The following is a 16,148-nucleotide window of genomic DNA, read 5'->3' on the forward strand; positions in this document are numbered from 1 at the left end:
TTGAACAAACAGGGACAGAGTAAAAACTGATTAGCCAGCATTGTTCCTTCGCTGGGTTTGGAGGGCTTGGACTCCATGCCATCCTCAGCTCACAGGGAGCGTAACAACCTCTAATTACCCCGCGGGGTGCCCCTACCTGCCTGACACCATAAATGCCTCCGCCAGCGTAACCTCTGTTCATTATGGGATGTCACGGTGTGTGGGCTGAGGTGGCTTTGTTCCAGCAGTTCTATTGTTCCTCTGGTAACAGCGAGGGAAGGAGGAGGGGGGGTGGAGACAATGCAAGAGGAGTGTTAGCAGAGAACACAAGGTGCCGACCTCGATCTGTCTCTCCCTCTCTCTGTGTTTCTGGAGAGAGGAAGTGAGATGTCAAGGTCTTCATCATATCTCTTTCTCTCTGTCTTTATAGAGAGAGACATAGTAAATAATCAAAAATTGTTTATCTCCCTTTCACTCTCTCTGTTTCTAGAGAGAGAGAAAGGAAGATTTCAAGGGATTCAAAAAACCTTCTGTGGGCTCTAATCTAAACATCCTAGTCTAGTGTTCTGCAGAAACGGTCCCATGCCGTGTGTCTCTTTGTAAATGATCACTGCAGTTGCCACAGATGGATGTTTGATTACATTTATGTTGTTGATGGAAATTTCCTGATTGTGTGGAGACTTAATTTCCCATCAGGGCATGTTTGATTTTTCTTCTCAATTTGTTTTCTCAGATAGGTAATCATCACTCAGACCTGGAAGGAGATATGTGAGGAGCGCTTATCAGGTACAGCACAGTACTGCAGTAACAGTTCACAAGACTATCAGGTACAGCACAGTACTGCAGTAACAGTTCATAAGACTATCAGGTACAGCACAGTACTGCAGTAACAGTTCATAAGACTATCAGGAACAGCACAGTACTGTAGTAACAGTTCACAAGACTATCAGGTACAGCACAGTACTGTAGTAACAGTTCATAAGACTATCAGGTACAGCACAGTACTGCAGTAACAGTTCATAAGACTATCAGGAACAGCACAGTACTGTAGTAACAGTTCACAAGACTATCAGGTACAGCACAGTACTGTAGTAACAGTTCACAAGACTATCAGGTACAGCACAGTACTGCAGTAACAGTACATAAGACTATCAGGAACAGCACAGTACTGTAGTAACAGTTCACAAGACTATCAGGTACAGCACAATACTGTAGTAACAGTTCACAAGATGCTATACAGTAAACACATTCTATACATAATGAGTCAACACCCAGCTGTACACACACCTGCTGTGAATCTCATTTCATGTTTGTGTTGGTTGCCAACAGTCCTGAAGAATAATATTAATTTGTTTATTTAATATTTATTCATTTCCAACCGACTCACCACTCACCAAAAACAGAGAGCAGCAAAGAGAGGTGGCATTCCTCGGTCGTAGACAACATGTACTGAAGGACCCATCTTTGTTCTTCACCAACGAGAGACAGCTGGTCTCTTTCTTGCGAAGCGTATTGTACATAGCTTCTTTGCTAAATATTTCCACAGTTACCGTGGACTCTGAAAAATTTAAAATACAATTTACATTACAAAGGGAAAACTGATCCTATAACTTCACACACACAGACACACTCTGTACATGATTTTAATATTTATTTTTTCATCATAATAGTTGTAGAGACTCATTATGTTGTTTGGCACGAAATGTAAAAAGCATTTGTGTAATGTTTGCCAAGTCACCATAAAACAGGAGGGATTCATCCTCTGCCACAGAGACTGATTAGACAGAGTCATATTCATCACATCATTTCCTCAAGAGACCTCTTGCAGTAAATACATGGAAGTTTCTATTGTACCCTTGCATTGTGCCAGTAAAGTCCACAGTAATCAGGCCTGTCTGTGTGAAACAGCTGTTGGGACTGTGTTATCACCAACTCCATCACCAGCAGGCCGGTTGCCGTGTCGCCAGCTGTGTTTGGCACCATCAGACGCTGTTGAGTTCAAGCCCCTGCTAGCTACCCTGGGCCGTGTGAGGGTTTATGGCTTTGGTGATTTATTGTGTTTACTTGACTGGGGAAATTAATTATGATTATGAGAGTTGGCTTTGTAAAATGCAACCCTCCTGGTCCAAGTCACCTCCATGTCGTATGAGATAGGTGTTTATTCTTACATGTCAACTAACCATATATCGTCCATCGTTGACAGAGAGACTAACATTCCTGTTGATTATAAGTCTGTAGGCGTCACCTCACCACCATGTCACAAAAATATGAATATTCTTTGTAAATAGAATTGATATCAACGTACTGTGGTATATTCCAAAGCTGAAATTGGTAGTTAAAAAATAAAATATTGTATGCTTCCTGTCTTTATACTGTCAACAAGAGAATCAGTTAAATCCCAAAATAATAGTTTCAATAAAAAATAATATGATCAGTTATTCACTTAACAGTAAACTAAATTGACATGTAATATTTCTTCAAGTCAAACCGTCTCTTCCTGATTGCTACATGTTTTAAGATGTTAATTTGCTCGCAGACACCTTTTCTGCTTGTTATTTTGTGTTTTTGTGTTTGTATTCAATGCTGAATGTAATCTATAACATTGTGACTGTATTAAAGGTATTTTTCATAAAACAAACAAGTGTTTTCATCTCTTATAAATCATAGGTCACGATAACGATTAATTGGTGATGGTGACTGACAGTATAACAGTTGCCTGTAATATTTAACCCGGGGGTGTGTATAGCATCGTTAACAATAAGCCCAATTGAGTAATGTTGTTTATTTAGACTACAGAATCCTTATTGACAGCTGTGCCAAATCCGACTGTCTGATCTTCAGAAGGCTTATCGGTGGATTGGCTGTATCTGCGTCTGGACAAAGTTGGTCATCTATGATGAACACTGCAGCAAGCAGAGCTAACTTTGATTTACCCCAGTGTTACTGTGTACCGCTGGGAAGCTGTTTTTGAGACGGCTCAACCTTGGACCCTGATGGTTTGTTTACCTCTCTAAGGGACATTTACATTTAGTCATTTAGCAGACGCTCTTATCCAGAGCGACTTACAGTAAGTACAGGGACATTCTCCCCGAGGCAAGTAGGGTGAAGTGCCTTGCCCAAGGACACAACGTCATTTTGCATGACCGGGAATCGAACTGGCAACCTTCGGATTACTAGCCCGACTCCCTCACCGCTCAGCCAACTGACTCAGCGGACCCTGAGTGACTTGCTTCCACTTGGGAACCTCTCCATCACTTCACATTCTCTGTTGGACCAGTTGAATGGTAACCAAGCCAAGTTTTCAGAAGAGATATATATATATTTTTTTTTACATTTGAATCATGCCTTCAAATTAAGCCGTAGGTTGTAAAAAGAGAGAGTTTTGATTTTTGGGGGTTTAGAGTTTCGTTACAGATGATTTTGTGTCAGTATAGTATGCAATCATTAATTTGGGGTGACAGAATTTAAAAAGTTAATTCAACCTCTCCAACCGACCTTTGTGGTGTGGAAGGTTATGAAACGTTACTTTTAAATAGTTATGTAAATGAGAACGATGACACTACCTGGTATTTTTTCTCCACAGTAAACTGCCATGTCTGGACAGGACAGTAGCCCTCTGACCACTCACGTGTTGAACACAGGGGACGGTTTACCTGCCGTCAGAATGCCCCTCAGTCTGCATCGACTGGACTCAAACCTGTTCATTTGGAACCTCATCACAGTAGGGTAAAATAGCCTCATTCTACATTTAAATGTGTGCATAGTCTAGTAGTGTTGTACAGCCTAGTACGGTACTGAGAGTTGGGACCGATTTATTTTTAAATGTCATTATGATTATGCCTGTGACTATGGTTAGGAACGGGAGCACACAGCACATTATTCCACATTCAGTGAAAATATTGTTTAGTGAGCCATAGCTGTTCACAGCTCATTTGGACCTACGGTAACAAGTTCAACCGTTGCAGAACAACGGATGATGATGGTCGCTGTCCTGGACTCATCACCAGCGATGCTCTCACTCCTGGCATGTACAAGATGCGCTTTGAGACCGGCCAGTACTGGCAGGCGCTAGACCAAACCTCCTTCTACCCCTATGTTGAGGTAAGTTACCAAATGAAACTAAGACTGGCTGAGGAATACTTGGTATCGGTGTGAAAGTATTGAATATTGAATGTGCGTTTTTGTCTCATAGATCATTTTCACCATAAGCAATCCCAACCAAATATTTCACCTACCTCTGCTTCTGAGTCGGTTCTCCTACAGTACCTACATGGGTAGTTGAACCCTGCTACTTAACCAACATTTCAACCACTCTTTTGGATAAGAGCGTCTGCTAAATGACTAAATGTAAATGTAATGTCTTTTATGCAACGATATTGACAATATTGGTCCAACAACTAACAACTGTTAATATCGTCGGATAAATTATTATGACTATTATAATATAGGATTATCATTATTAATATTAATAGTGGGCAGTCATTAATGCATTGTTTAGAGGTTGCATTTTCAGAAGACGTGTAGGCCTACGTAGTTGCTCTTAGCGAATCACAGGGCAAGCTCGTGTTTTCGATGTAAGGCCCGCTATTGTTATCATTATTGTGCCTGTGATTGTGAATATAATAAAAAACTATTGATATGTCTTATACGTCTCATTTTAAAATAAATATAATAAATCTACATATAACACGATATTCACTAACACACTCATACGTTTCCAACAATTTCATGGAATAAAGGTCTGATTGAAATCCCTTTTCTACCAGGCAATCCTTTAGGAGGCTATGAGGGTCTTCTCTGGTCATCATACATTGACATTACTGTGACTGGTGCTGTTACAACACTGATAATCAGCAAGTCGGAGGGTTTTTGGATTATAAAGTATTTATTATAAAGTTAGGCAGGTGGCGACGAGAGAATGGCTCAAATGATGGGGCTTCTCTCGGCAGCTGCTATGCCTCTGAGGATCGCATCGAGAGTTTGGGGACGTTATTCAATGGTGACAGCAAGGAATCTGTCTGTGCCCAGTTCATACGTTTCTGCTGTCCGGGTAAGTTGTTTTGTGTTATGAGAGCAAAATAGCTCTGTTTACTTAGTCAACGTGCCGGCCGTAAACATTTAGTAAAGCTAACACGTTAGCTCTACCTAACGCACTGCTGGAGATCCCAACTAGCTAACCTATCTGTTTTGTAAACGCTGTTGTAACCTACTGTACTGCGAAACGTGCCTGTCCTTTAAAACCTGCCATGCAGGTCAACTTCGTATGGCTATAACGCCGTTAGCCGTAATTCTACTATTGCAGTCTGAAGGCGAATGCTAGCAAGCTGAGTTAAACTTTGCTATTATGTTATGATCGCCTACGTTTTTCAAATTTATTCATTTTGTGTTAATTTGGTATCCACTTTTCTTATAGAATATCAGACTAACCCCAAATAAGTCATCTCGTGGTCTATATTCATCCCAGAGCATACTGTATACAAGCGAGCCACCAAAACAAGGTAAGAAGCTCGCTGAATAACAATAACAGCCTTTTGTTCAATGTCAAGCATCCACAATATTTTTTGTATCAGAATTATTTATTGATGATAAAATATGTTTAGAAACAAATTCTTCGAGGGTCAGTTTGCGACACAAAGCTCTGCCAATCATGCGTGCTTGGCACCGCATTATACGGCCAGTCCCACCCATATCCTGTAATTCATCTTTGCAGAAGGCAAGGGGAAGGAATCGGGGAGCGGAGGTGGAGGTGGAGGCGGAGGTCGTGGAAGGAGAGGAGGGAAGGACTGGTGGAGCCGCATGCAGAAGGTAGGAGGGTAGCAGCATTGTTCTGTAAGAAGTGTACCTCCCCCTATCCAAAATGTAAACAACAAAGTACAAAAATAAAAATTTGAGCACATAGGCCTAGTACTTGTAAGTAACTGCTCATAACTTGTGTTCTCTATCACGTAACTATGCCTTTCTGTGGAGCTGATGGTGTAGAAGGCTTTCCATAACCTGTTTGTACCCCATCGTAGGGTGACGTCCCCTGGGATGAGAAAGACTTCCGTTACCTGGCTGTGGCGGCGGCTGGCCTGTCCTCAACTCTTCTGTACTACTACTTCAGAGACAAGGGCAAAGAAATCACCTGGAAGGACTTTGTGCATCACTACTTGGGTAGAGGCATGGTGAGTTCAGGGGATTCAACGTCATCAATGTTGTGTACTTTTGTTTCTCTCTTTCTTTCTCACAACTTCCTGGGCTGTTGTTGTTTTTGTGCAGGTTGACCGCCTGGAGGTTGTCAACAAACAGTACGTCCGAGTCATTCTGGTACCGGGAGCTGATGCTTCAGATGGGGTGAGTAAAGCTCAGCTTCTGTTAGTGGACGGGGTTCATGTATGAAGACATTCAGATTGTTTTAGGGTCTAGCTCCACCGCGGTAGCTCACCAGATAAGTGTGGGCTCAGGACTTACCACAGTGGCCTGGGTGCTCATCCCACCACGGCCGTTTGATGCATATCTTAGTCTCTTTCTCTCCCTCTCTCTCTTTGTCTTTGTACCTTTTGAACCCACACTTCACTTAAAAACTGTCCAATAAAGCAAACATATATCTTAAAAAAACAGTTTAGTATTGAAAGCTGAAGTGACGTGGTGTCCCCTCCGCATGCCCCAGAGCTACGTGTGGTTCAACATCGGCAGTGTGGATGCGTTGGAGAGGAACCTGGAGGCAGCTCACCAGGAGCTGGGCCTGGAACCCTCACACAGGGCAGCGGTGGTGTACAGCACCGAGAGCGACGGGTGGGTCACACACACACAACTACACACACATAACTACACGCACACAATGCTAACATCACTTCATCTTATACATTTACCAATAATTCATTACTACTTTTAATATGGGTAAATTAGAGTAACAGATATATGTACACAAAGGCAATCCTAAAATTACTTAATCTAGTAGATTTACTACAAATTAATTACTACTGTAATCTACTGTCCCTCTAACAGGTCATTCTTGATGAGCATGATCCCGACCTTGTTGCTGATTGGCTTTCTGCTGTTCACCCTGCGCCGCGGACCAATGGCAGGAGGTGGTGGGGGTGGAAGGGGCGGGCCGTTCAGCATGAGCGAATCAACAGCTAAGATGATGAAGGACAACATCGACGTGAAGTTCAAGGACGTGGCCGGGTGTGAGGAGGCCAAGCTGGAGATCCTCGAGTTCGTCAACTTCCTGAAGAACCCTCAGCAGTACCAGGACCTGGGAGCCAAGATACCCAAGGTACCCAGGGTGTGGGAGAGGTACCCAGGGGGGTGGGAGAGGTACCCAGGGGGTGGGAGAGGTACCCAGGGGGGATGGTAGAGGTACCCAGGGGGTGGGAGAGGTACCCAGGGGGGTAGGAGAGGTACCCAGGGGGTGGGAGAGGTACCCAGGGGGGTGGGAGAGGTACCCAGGGGGTGGGAGAGGTACCCAGGGGGTGGGAGAGGTACCCAGGGGGGTAGGAGAGGTACCCAGGGGGGTAGGAGAGGTACCCAGGGGGTAGGAGAGGTACCCAGGGGGTAGGAGAGGTACCCAGGGGGGTAGGAGAGGTACCCAGGGGGGTGGGTACCTATCAAGAGGGGCAGGTACTAGGGCTGGGCGATAAATTGATTAAAAAAAATATCGAAGTAATGACTTCCGTCAATAAAGATATCGTAACATTAATTCATTTTCAATAACATCGATAATATCAAAAGAGAATAATTAGGAACAGCAGTACATTTAATTTCTGTGATGCAGCAGGAAGTTGCGGAGAAGTGGTATCCTACGCTCACTAAAATATACTCGGCACCTCAAGTGGAGTAGCTAATGTTAACCGCAGAAAATGAGTCTTATTGCTTAAAACAGTGGCAGCGATAGACATGGCGAGGGAGCAACTTCCAATTAAGAAATTATTGATAAATAGGGTCTGTCTTCTTCAGTTATTTGGAAGTGGTTTGGCTTTTTGAAATCCGACAAAGAGCAGAGCAATGTTCGTTGCAAATTGTGTAGTAAACAAACAGGTGTTTACCAAGTCTGGTAATACGACAAACCTTTTTTACCACCTGAAGCAAAATCACTCGTTGGAACATGCAGAAAGTGTGAGTTAGCGCCAAGGTATTGATAAAAAGCAAGGTTTTAAAAAGCTTAAGTTACTTGAGCCCAGGTAGGTGCTCCCTGGCCGCAAACATTTCTCTCACACCGCGCTGCCTAAACCTTATGCCGAGTGTAGGGAAAAAGTTGAGGAACAGATTTTGCTACTACTACGGATCTGTGGTCTATCGTCTTAATTATCGTTATCGAATGGAAATATAAATATCTATATTGATAATTTTTTACCCATATCGCCCGGCCCCACCAGGTACTTTGGGAGAGCCAAGAGGGGGCGGGGGGGGAGTGTATTACTTTCAAATACATTCATGTTCGCTCCAAAACATATTTGAATGTATATTGAATGATTGACGAAATGTTTATATCTCACATGTTCTTCATGTGTGTCACTTGCATACACTGTGCTGTTGCAGTGTATTTCCTTCTCTGTGGTTGTTTTGTGTCTGCCTCCTCATGGTCAACAGAGGTAAACTAGCTGCTAGTTAACTCTGGTGTAGTTACCTTGTGGAGGGTGCAGGAGTAACCCTGATCCCCCCGGGTGTGTCCCCCCCAGGGTGCTGTGCTGTCGGGGCCTCCAGGCACGGGGAAGACCCTCCTGGCCAAGGCCACCGCGGGAGAGGCCAATGTGCCCTTCATCACCGTCAACGGCTCCGAGTTCCTGGAGATGTTTGTGGGAGTCGGGCCAGCCAGGGTCAGTACACAACCACAGCTAGCACCACACATCCTCCTCAGCAGCTAACCTAGCACCCACAGCTAGCACCACACATCCTCCTCAGCAGCTAACCTAGCACCCACAGCTAGCACCACACATCCTCCTCAGCAGCTAACCTAGCACCCACAGCTAGCACCACACATCCTCCTCAGCAGCTAACCTAGCACCCACAGCTAGCACCACACATCCTCCTCAGCAGCTAACCTAGCACCCACAGCTAGCACCACACATCCTCCTCAGCAGCTAACCTAGCACCCACAGCTAGCACCACACATCCTCCTCAGCAGCTAACCTAGCACCCAGGGCCGTAGGTTGGTTTTTGAATGTTGGTGGGACAGCTTCTTTTTAGGAATGCGGCCATTAAATATAATTTTCTCAATAAAAAGTGGAGGGGGGGCAGATTTACAATTTTCAAAAAGTAGGTGTGTGTTTGAATAGTGTGTAGGTGAAGATAGGAACAGTGTGGGTGCAGGTGTGGGACATGATGATAACAGTGTGTGGGTGCAGGTGAGGGACATGATGATAACAGTGTGTGGGTGCAGGTGTGGGACATGATGATAACAGTGTGGGTGCAGGTGTGGGACATGATGATAACAGTGTGTGGGTGCAGGTGAGGGAGATGATGATAACAGTGTGGGTGCAGGTGTGGGACATGATGATAACAGTGTGTGGGTGCAGGTGAGGGACATGATGATAACAGTGTGTGGGTGCAGGTGTGGGACATGATGATAACAGTGTGTGGGTGCAGGTGTGGGACATGATGATAACAGTGTGTGGGTGCAGGTGTGGGACATGATGATAACAGTGTGGGTGCAGGTGTGGGACATGATGATAACAGTGTGTGGGTGCAGGTGAGGGACATGATGATAACAGTGTGTGGGTGCAGGTGAGGGACATGATGATAACAGTGTGGGTGCAGGTGAGGGACATGATGATAACAGTGTGTGGGTGCAGGTGAGGGACATGTTTGCCATGGCGAGGAAGAACGCTCCCTGCATCCTGTTCATCGATGAGATCGACGCGGTGGGCCGTAAGAGGGGCGGCGGGAACTTCGGAGGGCAGAGCGAGCAGGAGAACACCCTGAACCAGCTACTGGTGGAGATGGATGGTGAGCAGAGCCACACCCACTGCTCCTAGCGCTTTCTGGGGAGACAGTCTTTCTGCTTCACAAAGGCAGTGCTGAGTGTAATCCTGTGCTGTTCTCTAGGGTTCAACACTGCCACTAATGTGGTGGTGCTGGCTGGTACCAACAGACCAGACATCCTAGACCCTGCACTGCTGAGACCTGGAAGGTTTGACAGACAGATTTACATCGGTAGGACCATGAGCTAAAACATACCATCTTTCTGCATGAAGGCTAACTGGCGAGTCAGTGTGTGTGTGTGTAATCCACGTTTAATAATTCATCCTCCAGGCCCACCTGACATCAAGGGCAGGGCGTCTATTTTTAAAGTACATTTACGGCCAATCAAGCTGGACCTCAGTATAGACAGAGATGGACTGGCCCGGAAAATGGCTGCTGCCACACCAGGGTTCACAGGTAAGACCCATCTCCTCTTTGTTGGAGATATGACAGCCATGTTATCGCCCCTCACTGTTTACGATGGTGTTCCTCATGTCATCCTGTCCTCTCAGGAGCTGACATAGCTAACGTGTGTAACGAGGCTGCGCTCATCGCCGCCAGGTACCTGAACCCCTCAGTGACTGGGAAACACTTTGAACAGGCTATTGACAGAGTGATAGGAGGTGAGAACAATGTCACTGTACACACTCTCTCTCCCCCTCACTCTCTCTCTTTCTCTCACACTCTCTCTCCCCCTCACACTCTCTCACTCTCTCTTACTCTCTCTCCCCCTCACAAACTCTCTCTTTCTCACACACTCTCTCTCCCTCTCCCTCTCTCTTTCTCTCACACTCTCTCTCCCCCTCACACACTCTCTCTTTCTCACACACTCTCTCCCCCTCACTCTCTCTTTCTCTCTCACACTCTCTCTCCCCCTCACACACTCTCTCTTTCTCACACACTCTCTCTCCCCCTCACTCTCTCTTTCTCTCTCACACTCTCTCTCCCCCTCACACTCTCTCTCTTTCTCTCTCACACTCTCTCTCCCCCTCACACACTCTCTCTTTCTCTCTCACACTCTCTCCCCCTCACTCTCTCCCCCTCACACTCTCTCTCCCCCTCACACTCTCTCTCTTTCTCTCTCACACTCTCTCCCCCTCACTCTCTCCCCCTCACACTCTCTCTCCCCCTCACACTCTCTCTCTTTCTCTCTCACACTCTCTCCCCCACACTCTCTCTCCCCCTCACACTCTCTCTCTTTCTCTCACACTCTCTCCCCCTCCCTCCCTCTCCCATCTCACCAGGTCTTGAGAAGAAGACCCAGGTGCTGCAGCCCACAGAGAAGAAGACGGTGGCGTATCATGAAGCGGGCCATGCCATCGTGGGCTGGTTCCTGCAGCACGCTGACCCCCTCCTGAAGGTGACACATGCTTAACATTGTTGGCTAAACGAGTACTGCTGTCCAGACAGCACTGGAGCTATAAATGAGCTGAGGTCGTGCTCACTGCGGAGATAAAGCTCCACAGTAAAGTACACTAAACAGCAACACCTAGTAATAGGAACTGAGGTTGTTGGTTAAAGTCAACACTTGCAGTCTTCTTCTCACAGGACAGAAGGCTTTCTTTGTGACTGTGGCCGTTACTCAGGTGACTCAGGTGGCTGAGCGGTTAGGGAATCGGGCTAGTAATCAGAAGGTTGCCGGTTCAATTCCCGGCCGTGCTAGATGACGTTGTGTCCTTGGGCAAGGCACTTCACCCAACTTGCCTCGGGGGAATGTCCCTGTACTTACTGTAAGTCGCTCTGGATAAGAGCGTCTGCTAAATGTAAATGTCATGGGGTTCTTGAGAGCGTAATTAAATAGAGGGGTTTAGCCTGGGATAAATCTGTTCTTGACCCTAAAGCAGCAGAACCGAAGACATTTTAAAGAATCTTCTAACCTGACTGCAGATGAGTTAACCTATTATGCAGTAGATGAGCTAGCTACCGTTTCGTAAAAATAACTCACGCTGTGAGGACCGTTGGAAATATGTGGAACTCCTTTTAAATGAGGCTCTGCAGAATCACTACTCAGCGCAACTACCTTCCTTTGTGTTCCCTGTGACGGTTGACTGAGCGTTGAGGTGAAGGTTTGGGGCTGTCCGTGACGTCCGCGTGTCTCCCCCCCAGGTGTCCATCATCCCCAGGGGGAAGGGGCTGGGCTACGCACAGTACCTGCCCAGGGAGCAGTACCTGTACACCAAGGAGCAGCTCTTTGACAGGATGTGCATGATGCTGGGGGGCCGAGTGGCCGAGCAGGTGTTCTTCGAGAAGATCACCACCGGAGCTCAGGACGACCTGAAGAAAGTCACGCAGTCTGCATACGCTCAGGTACCGCTTTACACCGCTGAAGCTCAACATGGGCTTGAAACACACTCTACTGTATTTGCTCAAAACTTGCCTTTTTTAATCAGGGTTTTTAAATAAGGTTTAAATAAGGTCCGTTTTAATTTAGGTCTGTTCTTAATGTAATTATTATACTAATATACTTTGAAATTCCCCTTTCCATATTGTAAATACATTCTGTACATTGTAAATGTGTTGTATGTCCTCAGATAGTGCAGTTTGGGATGAGTGACAAGGTGGGGCAGGTGTCATTCGACCTTCCTCGTCAGGGAGAGATGGTGATGGAGAAGCCCTACAGCGAGGCCACGGCAGAGCTCATCGACCAGGAGGTGAGAGACCTGGTGGACCAGGCCTACCAGAGGACCCTGGAGCTCATCCTGGACAAGAAGGACATGGTGGACATGGTGAGACAGGGAATATCCCCACACACACTTTTTATTAATACAATTATATTTCACGCCTGCTTCCTCAGTTACCCATCTTCATAACTCACTGTTCTATAGATGGATATTCTTTCAAAAAAAATTCTAGAACACAGAATATAGAAGCCGAATGAACGTGTTCTAGAACACAGGATACAAGTGTGTGTGGTCCCCTTCTCCGCCCTCAGGTGGGGAAGCGTCTGCTCGATAAGGAGGTGCTGGACAAAGCCGACATGCTGGAGCTGCTGGGGCCACGCCCCTTCGAGGAGAAGTCCACCTACGAGGACTTTGTGGAGGGGACAGGAAGCTTCGAGGAGGACACCAGTCTGCCAGAGGGCCTGAAGAACTGGAACCAGGAGCAAGGGGACAGCGCTGAGGACACGGCCCCAGAGAAGGAGAAGCAGGCGGTGTAGCAGAGACAGTCTCCCAGCGCATCGCAGGGCCAAGGCATATTGTCTTGCCTCTGGCAGTATTATCACTATGGCAGACAAAGTGAAATAAAGAGATGGGCGTCTTTCAATGCCTTATATTTCGCCATACCTGGGGGGGAGGGGGGGCTGTGTCAGGAGAATATCAAAGGCAAATGTGGACACATTTGTGCAAACGTTGTAATTGGGAGATGTGTTCTTTTAGCAGTTTATCTTATTTTGATTTGCCCTACATGTATGACACGATGTAAATCTAATGTATTTGCACTGTAAAAAACATTGTTTTTTTTAATAGATTGACATATTTATTTCAGTGAAAGGAATTTACTGCCTGTACAACTCTGCTCAGCGGTGAATCTCCATACATGTAGAAAGACTTCACGCACTAGATGATGGTGTTGGTATTTAAGATGATGGTTCAACTGGAGGAGGGAACAAGGTACTGCACTGCAGGATTGTATTTCTAACAGTGTAACTATTAGAAATGTATCAATACTGAAATAAATGATGTTACTTAAGCATATGAAGGCCAAAGCTATGACGACATCTTGATAGATTTGTTATGGTTCACAAGGCTACATGGAGGGAATCATCTCTTCTCTGGGAGCGGAACAGGAATGCTTAGTGACTGCCGTGTCGCTCTGCCGTGTCGCTCTGCTGTGTTTGTGAATGTATACACACTGCTAGCAAGTCCATACCTCAAATCACATTTACTCATTTAGCAGATGCTCTTACCCAGAGCGACTTACAGTAATTACAGGGACATTCCCCCGAGGTAGGGTGAAGAGCCTTGCCCAAGGACACCACTAAATTTGACAGGGCCGGGAATCAAACCAGCGACCTTCTGATTACTAGTCTGATTCTCTAACCGCTCATCCACCTGACTCCCCCGTTTACATTTGTTTATTAAGTCTGCTGGTCCTTGATTTTCAAATACATTTACCTTCTGCTACCTATTCAGATTCAGACAACTTTCTTTTTTTTGATCCCAAGAAGGGCAATTCATTTTCAGCTTGTCAAGTCCATTCACACAACTTCACTCACCTGTCAGCATACACATAACTTCACACTCACCAGCAGTTACTGTCGGTCATACACAGACCAACAAGTATTAGTCAAGGCAAGAGAACAGCATAAAAGATGTGCTATCATTCATATACATAGTTCTTATAAATAACTGAGTTCAAAATAATGTAGCAGTCATTTAAAATAACTACTGTCTGTGTGAAATGGCCTCACAGCGAGAGAAATGAAGGAGTTAATGTAGCGGTTTGTTCTCTTAGAGGGCACATTGAAACGCTGACTTAGGGCTTTACAGTGACCGGACAGCGTCCTGTATCAGGCAGGGCTTTACAGTGAAGTCACCGGACAGCGTCCTGTATCAGGCAGTGTTTCACGGCACATCTCATTTTCTTGGATAAACCGTCTTCCAGGGTCGTCTGTCTTGCCCCCAAACACCCTCACACTGAAGATACTATTTACAACAATGTGTTTGTAGAGTGTTTGCTTAAATGTAAATGTTATGCCAGGTAAGTCTGGCTCTCCTCAGTCACAGGTACAGTGCTTCCTGTTTCAGAGAAAGGTTATCTAGAAAAGCTAAGGCTATACACAAATGTATTTGTTCAAGAAATTAAATGCAACAAAACATTTTCATGAATTCATGATTCTAAACCTGGCACATACACATGAATTGCTTACATGTTATTTTTGAAATGCAAAATTTATTACACAGAGCATGTTAAAGGAAATACATGAAAAAATCCTGTTGATATGCTGTCAACCTTTTGGTAATCAGAGTGGAAGTTCTGTGTAGTCTTGAGGCCAATCAGGGAGGTGTGTGAGGTCTGGAGGGGAGGTGGAGTAGGAAACCATGCTGCAGGTAAGTTCCAGGGTTGAGGGATGTGTTCTTGATGGAACATCTCTGATGGTCTGGAGACTGGAGAACACCCAGGGGAAGGTGAGGGGGGGGGGGCAGGGTTGTAAAGTCAGGAAAAATGTTTGGGAATGAAGGATGGGATGGATGGATGTGAATGTTTTTATGGGGTGAAGGGTGGGATTTGTTTGATGGGTCTTGCGTGTTTGTAGGATGAATGGTTGGAGGGATGAATAGATAGATGGATAGATATAGATAGATAGAGGGATACAGAGAGAGGGAGAGTGCAACAGAGCGAGAGAGAGAGATTGATGTATGTTGTAATGTATGTTTGAAGGATAATGGTTGTAGGGTTGGATAGACAGACAGAAAAATAAGATTGATGAATTGATAGAGTAGAGAGAGATACAGAGAGAGAGAGAGAGAGACAGAGAGAGAGACAGAGATGGAAACAGTTAAGGGTGGATGGGGGGGGGTAAGTAGGTATTGGGTGATCTCCTCGTTTAGGTGTTAAAAAGAGAGAGAGAGGACACATCATCTTCCCTAGAACCCTAATCCTGCATGTCTGGATGGGCCTCGGACTATCCGGACCCGTCTCCTCTCAGGATCTTCCTCTTGTTTCCAGACAGAATTTCAAGATCTTCCTCCTCAAACATCTCCCCGAAGTCAGGCAGGAATACCCTCTCCTCCTGGGTGTTGTGGCTGTGCATCCACACGTGCTCTGGTGGGGTGCTGGAGCAGGGCAGGAGGAACTGGCTGAACGAGGACTGCTCGGCCATGGGATCCAACATCCTCTCAGGAGAGGAGGTCCCCTCCTCCGTGTCCATGGCTCTTCTCTTGGGGAACAAAGCCAGCTGCTCCTCTCTGGTCTGAGGTCTCAGCGGGGCCTGAGGTCTCAGCGGCGTCTGAGGCCTCAGCGAGGTCTGAGGTCTCAGCGGGGCCTGAGGCCTCAGCGGGGTCTGAGGTCTCAGCGGGGCCGGACTCTTGCCGTCTCCGTCAGGCGGGTGGCGAAAGATTGGCGGGAAGAGACACGATTTCTCCGTTCCGCTGACGTCCTGGGAGCCCTCTGAAGCCTGTCCAGCACACGCTTGCAGACGCCGGACCTTTTGGGAGGTCCGCTTGTGTGGCTTGGCGCTGGTGGGTGGAGCCACAACCAGGTTGCTGGCAGGGTTGGACAGTTTG

The 16,148-nt window shown here is 46.1% G+C and overlaps 2 protein-coding genes across 2 annotated transcripts; both read left to right on the forward strand.

Annotated features, from left to right (window-relative positions):
* Nucleotides 1–3,571: 3,571 nt before the first annotated feature.
* urahb (urate (5-hydroxyiso-) hydrolase b) lies at nt 3,572–4,300 on the forward strand. The gene is made up of 3 exons (XM_067235380.1): nt 3,572–3,705; nt 3,945–4,080; nt 4,172–4,300. Exons 1-3 carry the CDS (start codon nt 3,572–3,574, stop codon nt 4,259–4,261), a joined length of 360 nt encoding a protein of 119 aa, XP_067091481.1. The 3' UTR covers nt 4,262–4,300.
* A 519-nt stretch (nt 4,301–4,819) lies between these two features.
* afg3l1 (AFG3-like AAA ATPase 1) lies at nt 4,820–13,616 on the forward strand. The gene is made up of 16 exons (XM_067234978.1): nt 4,820–5,029; nt 5,393–5,477; nt 5,690–5,784; nt 5,994–6,143; nt 6,238–6,312; nt 6,629–6,753; nt 6,967–7,237; nt 8,640–8,777; nt 9,753–9,906; nt 10,006–10,113; nt 10,213–10,338; nt 10,434–10,544; nt 11,166–11,281; nt 12,028–12,228; nt 12,453–12,647; nt 12,854–13,616. Exons 1-16 carry the CDS (start codon nt 4,898–4,900, stop codon nt 13,076–13,078), a joined length of 2,307 nt encoding a protein of 768 aa, XP_067091079.1. The 5' UTR covers nt 4,820–4,897; the 3' UTR covers nt 13,079–13,616.
* Nucleotides 13,617–16,148: the final 2,532 nt, after the last annotated feature.

Source organism: Osmerus mordax, chromosome 4 (genome assembly GCF_038355195.1).
Source record: "Osmerus mordax isolate fOsmMor3 chromosome 4, fOsmMor3.pri, whole genome shotgun sequence".
In the NCBI taxonomy this organism is placed as follows: Eukaryota; Metazoa; Chordata; class Actinopteri; order Osmeriformes; family Osmeridae; genus Osmerus; species Osmerus mordax.

Excerpts from the sequence above, each read along its gene's own strand:
- afg3l1 (XM_067234978.1), top strand. The coding sequence starts at position 4,898 with ATGGCTCAAATGATGGGGCTTCTCTCGGCAGCTGCTATGCCTCTGAGG. Across the intron at positions 5,478-5,689 it reads AAGCGAGCCACCAAAACAAG|AAGGCAAGGGGAAGGAATCG; the intron begins GTAAGAAGCTCG and ends TCATCTTTGCAG. Across the intron at positions 12,648-12,853 it reads AGAAGGACATGGTGGACATG|GTGGGGAAGCGTCTGCTCGA; the intron begins GTGAGACAGGGA and ends CTCCGCCCTCAG.
- urahb (XM_067235380.1), top strand. The coding sequence starts at position 3,572 with ATGTCTGGACAGGACAGTAGCCCTCTGACCACTCACGTGTTGAACACA. Across the intron at positions 3,706-3,944 it reads TGGAACCTCATCACAGTAGG|AACAACGGATGATGATGGTC; the intron begins GTAAAATAGCCT and ends CAACCGTTGCAG. Across the intron at positions 4,081-4,171 it reads CCTTCTACCCCTATGTTGAG|ATCATTTTCACCATAAGCAA; the intron begins GTAAGTTACCAA and ends TTTGTCTCATAG.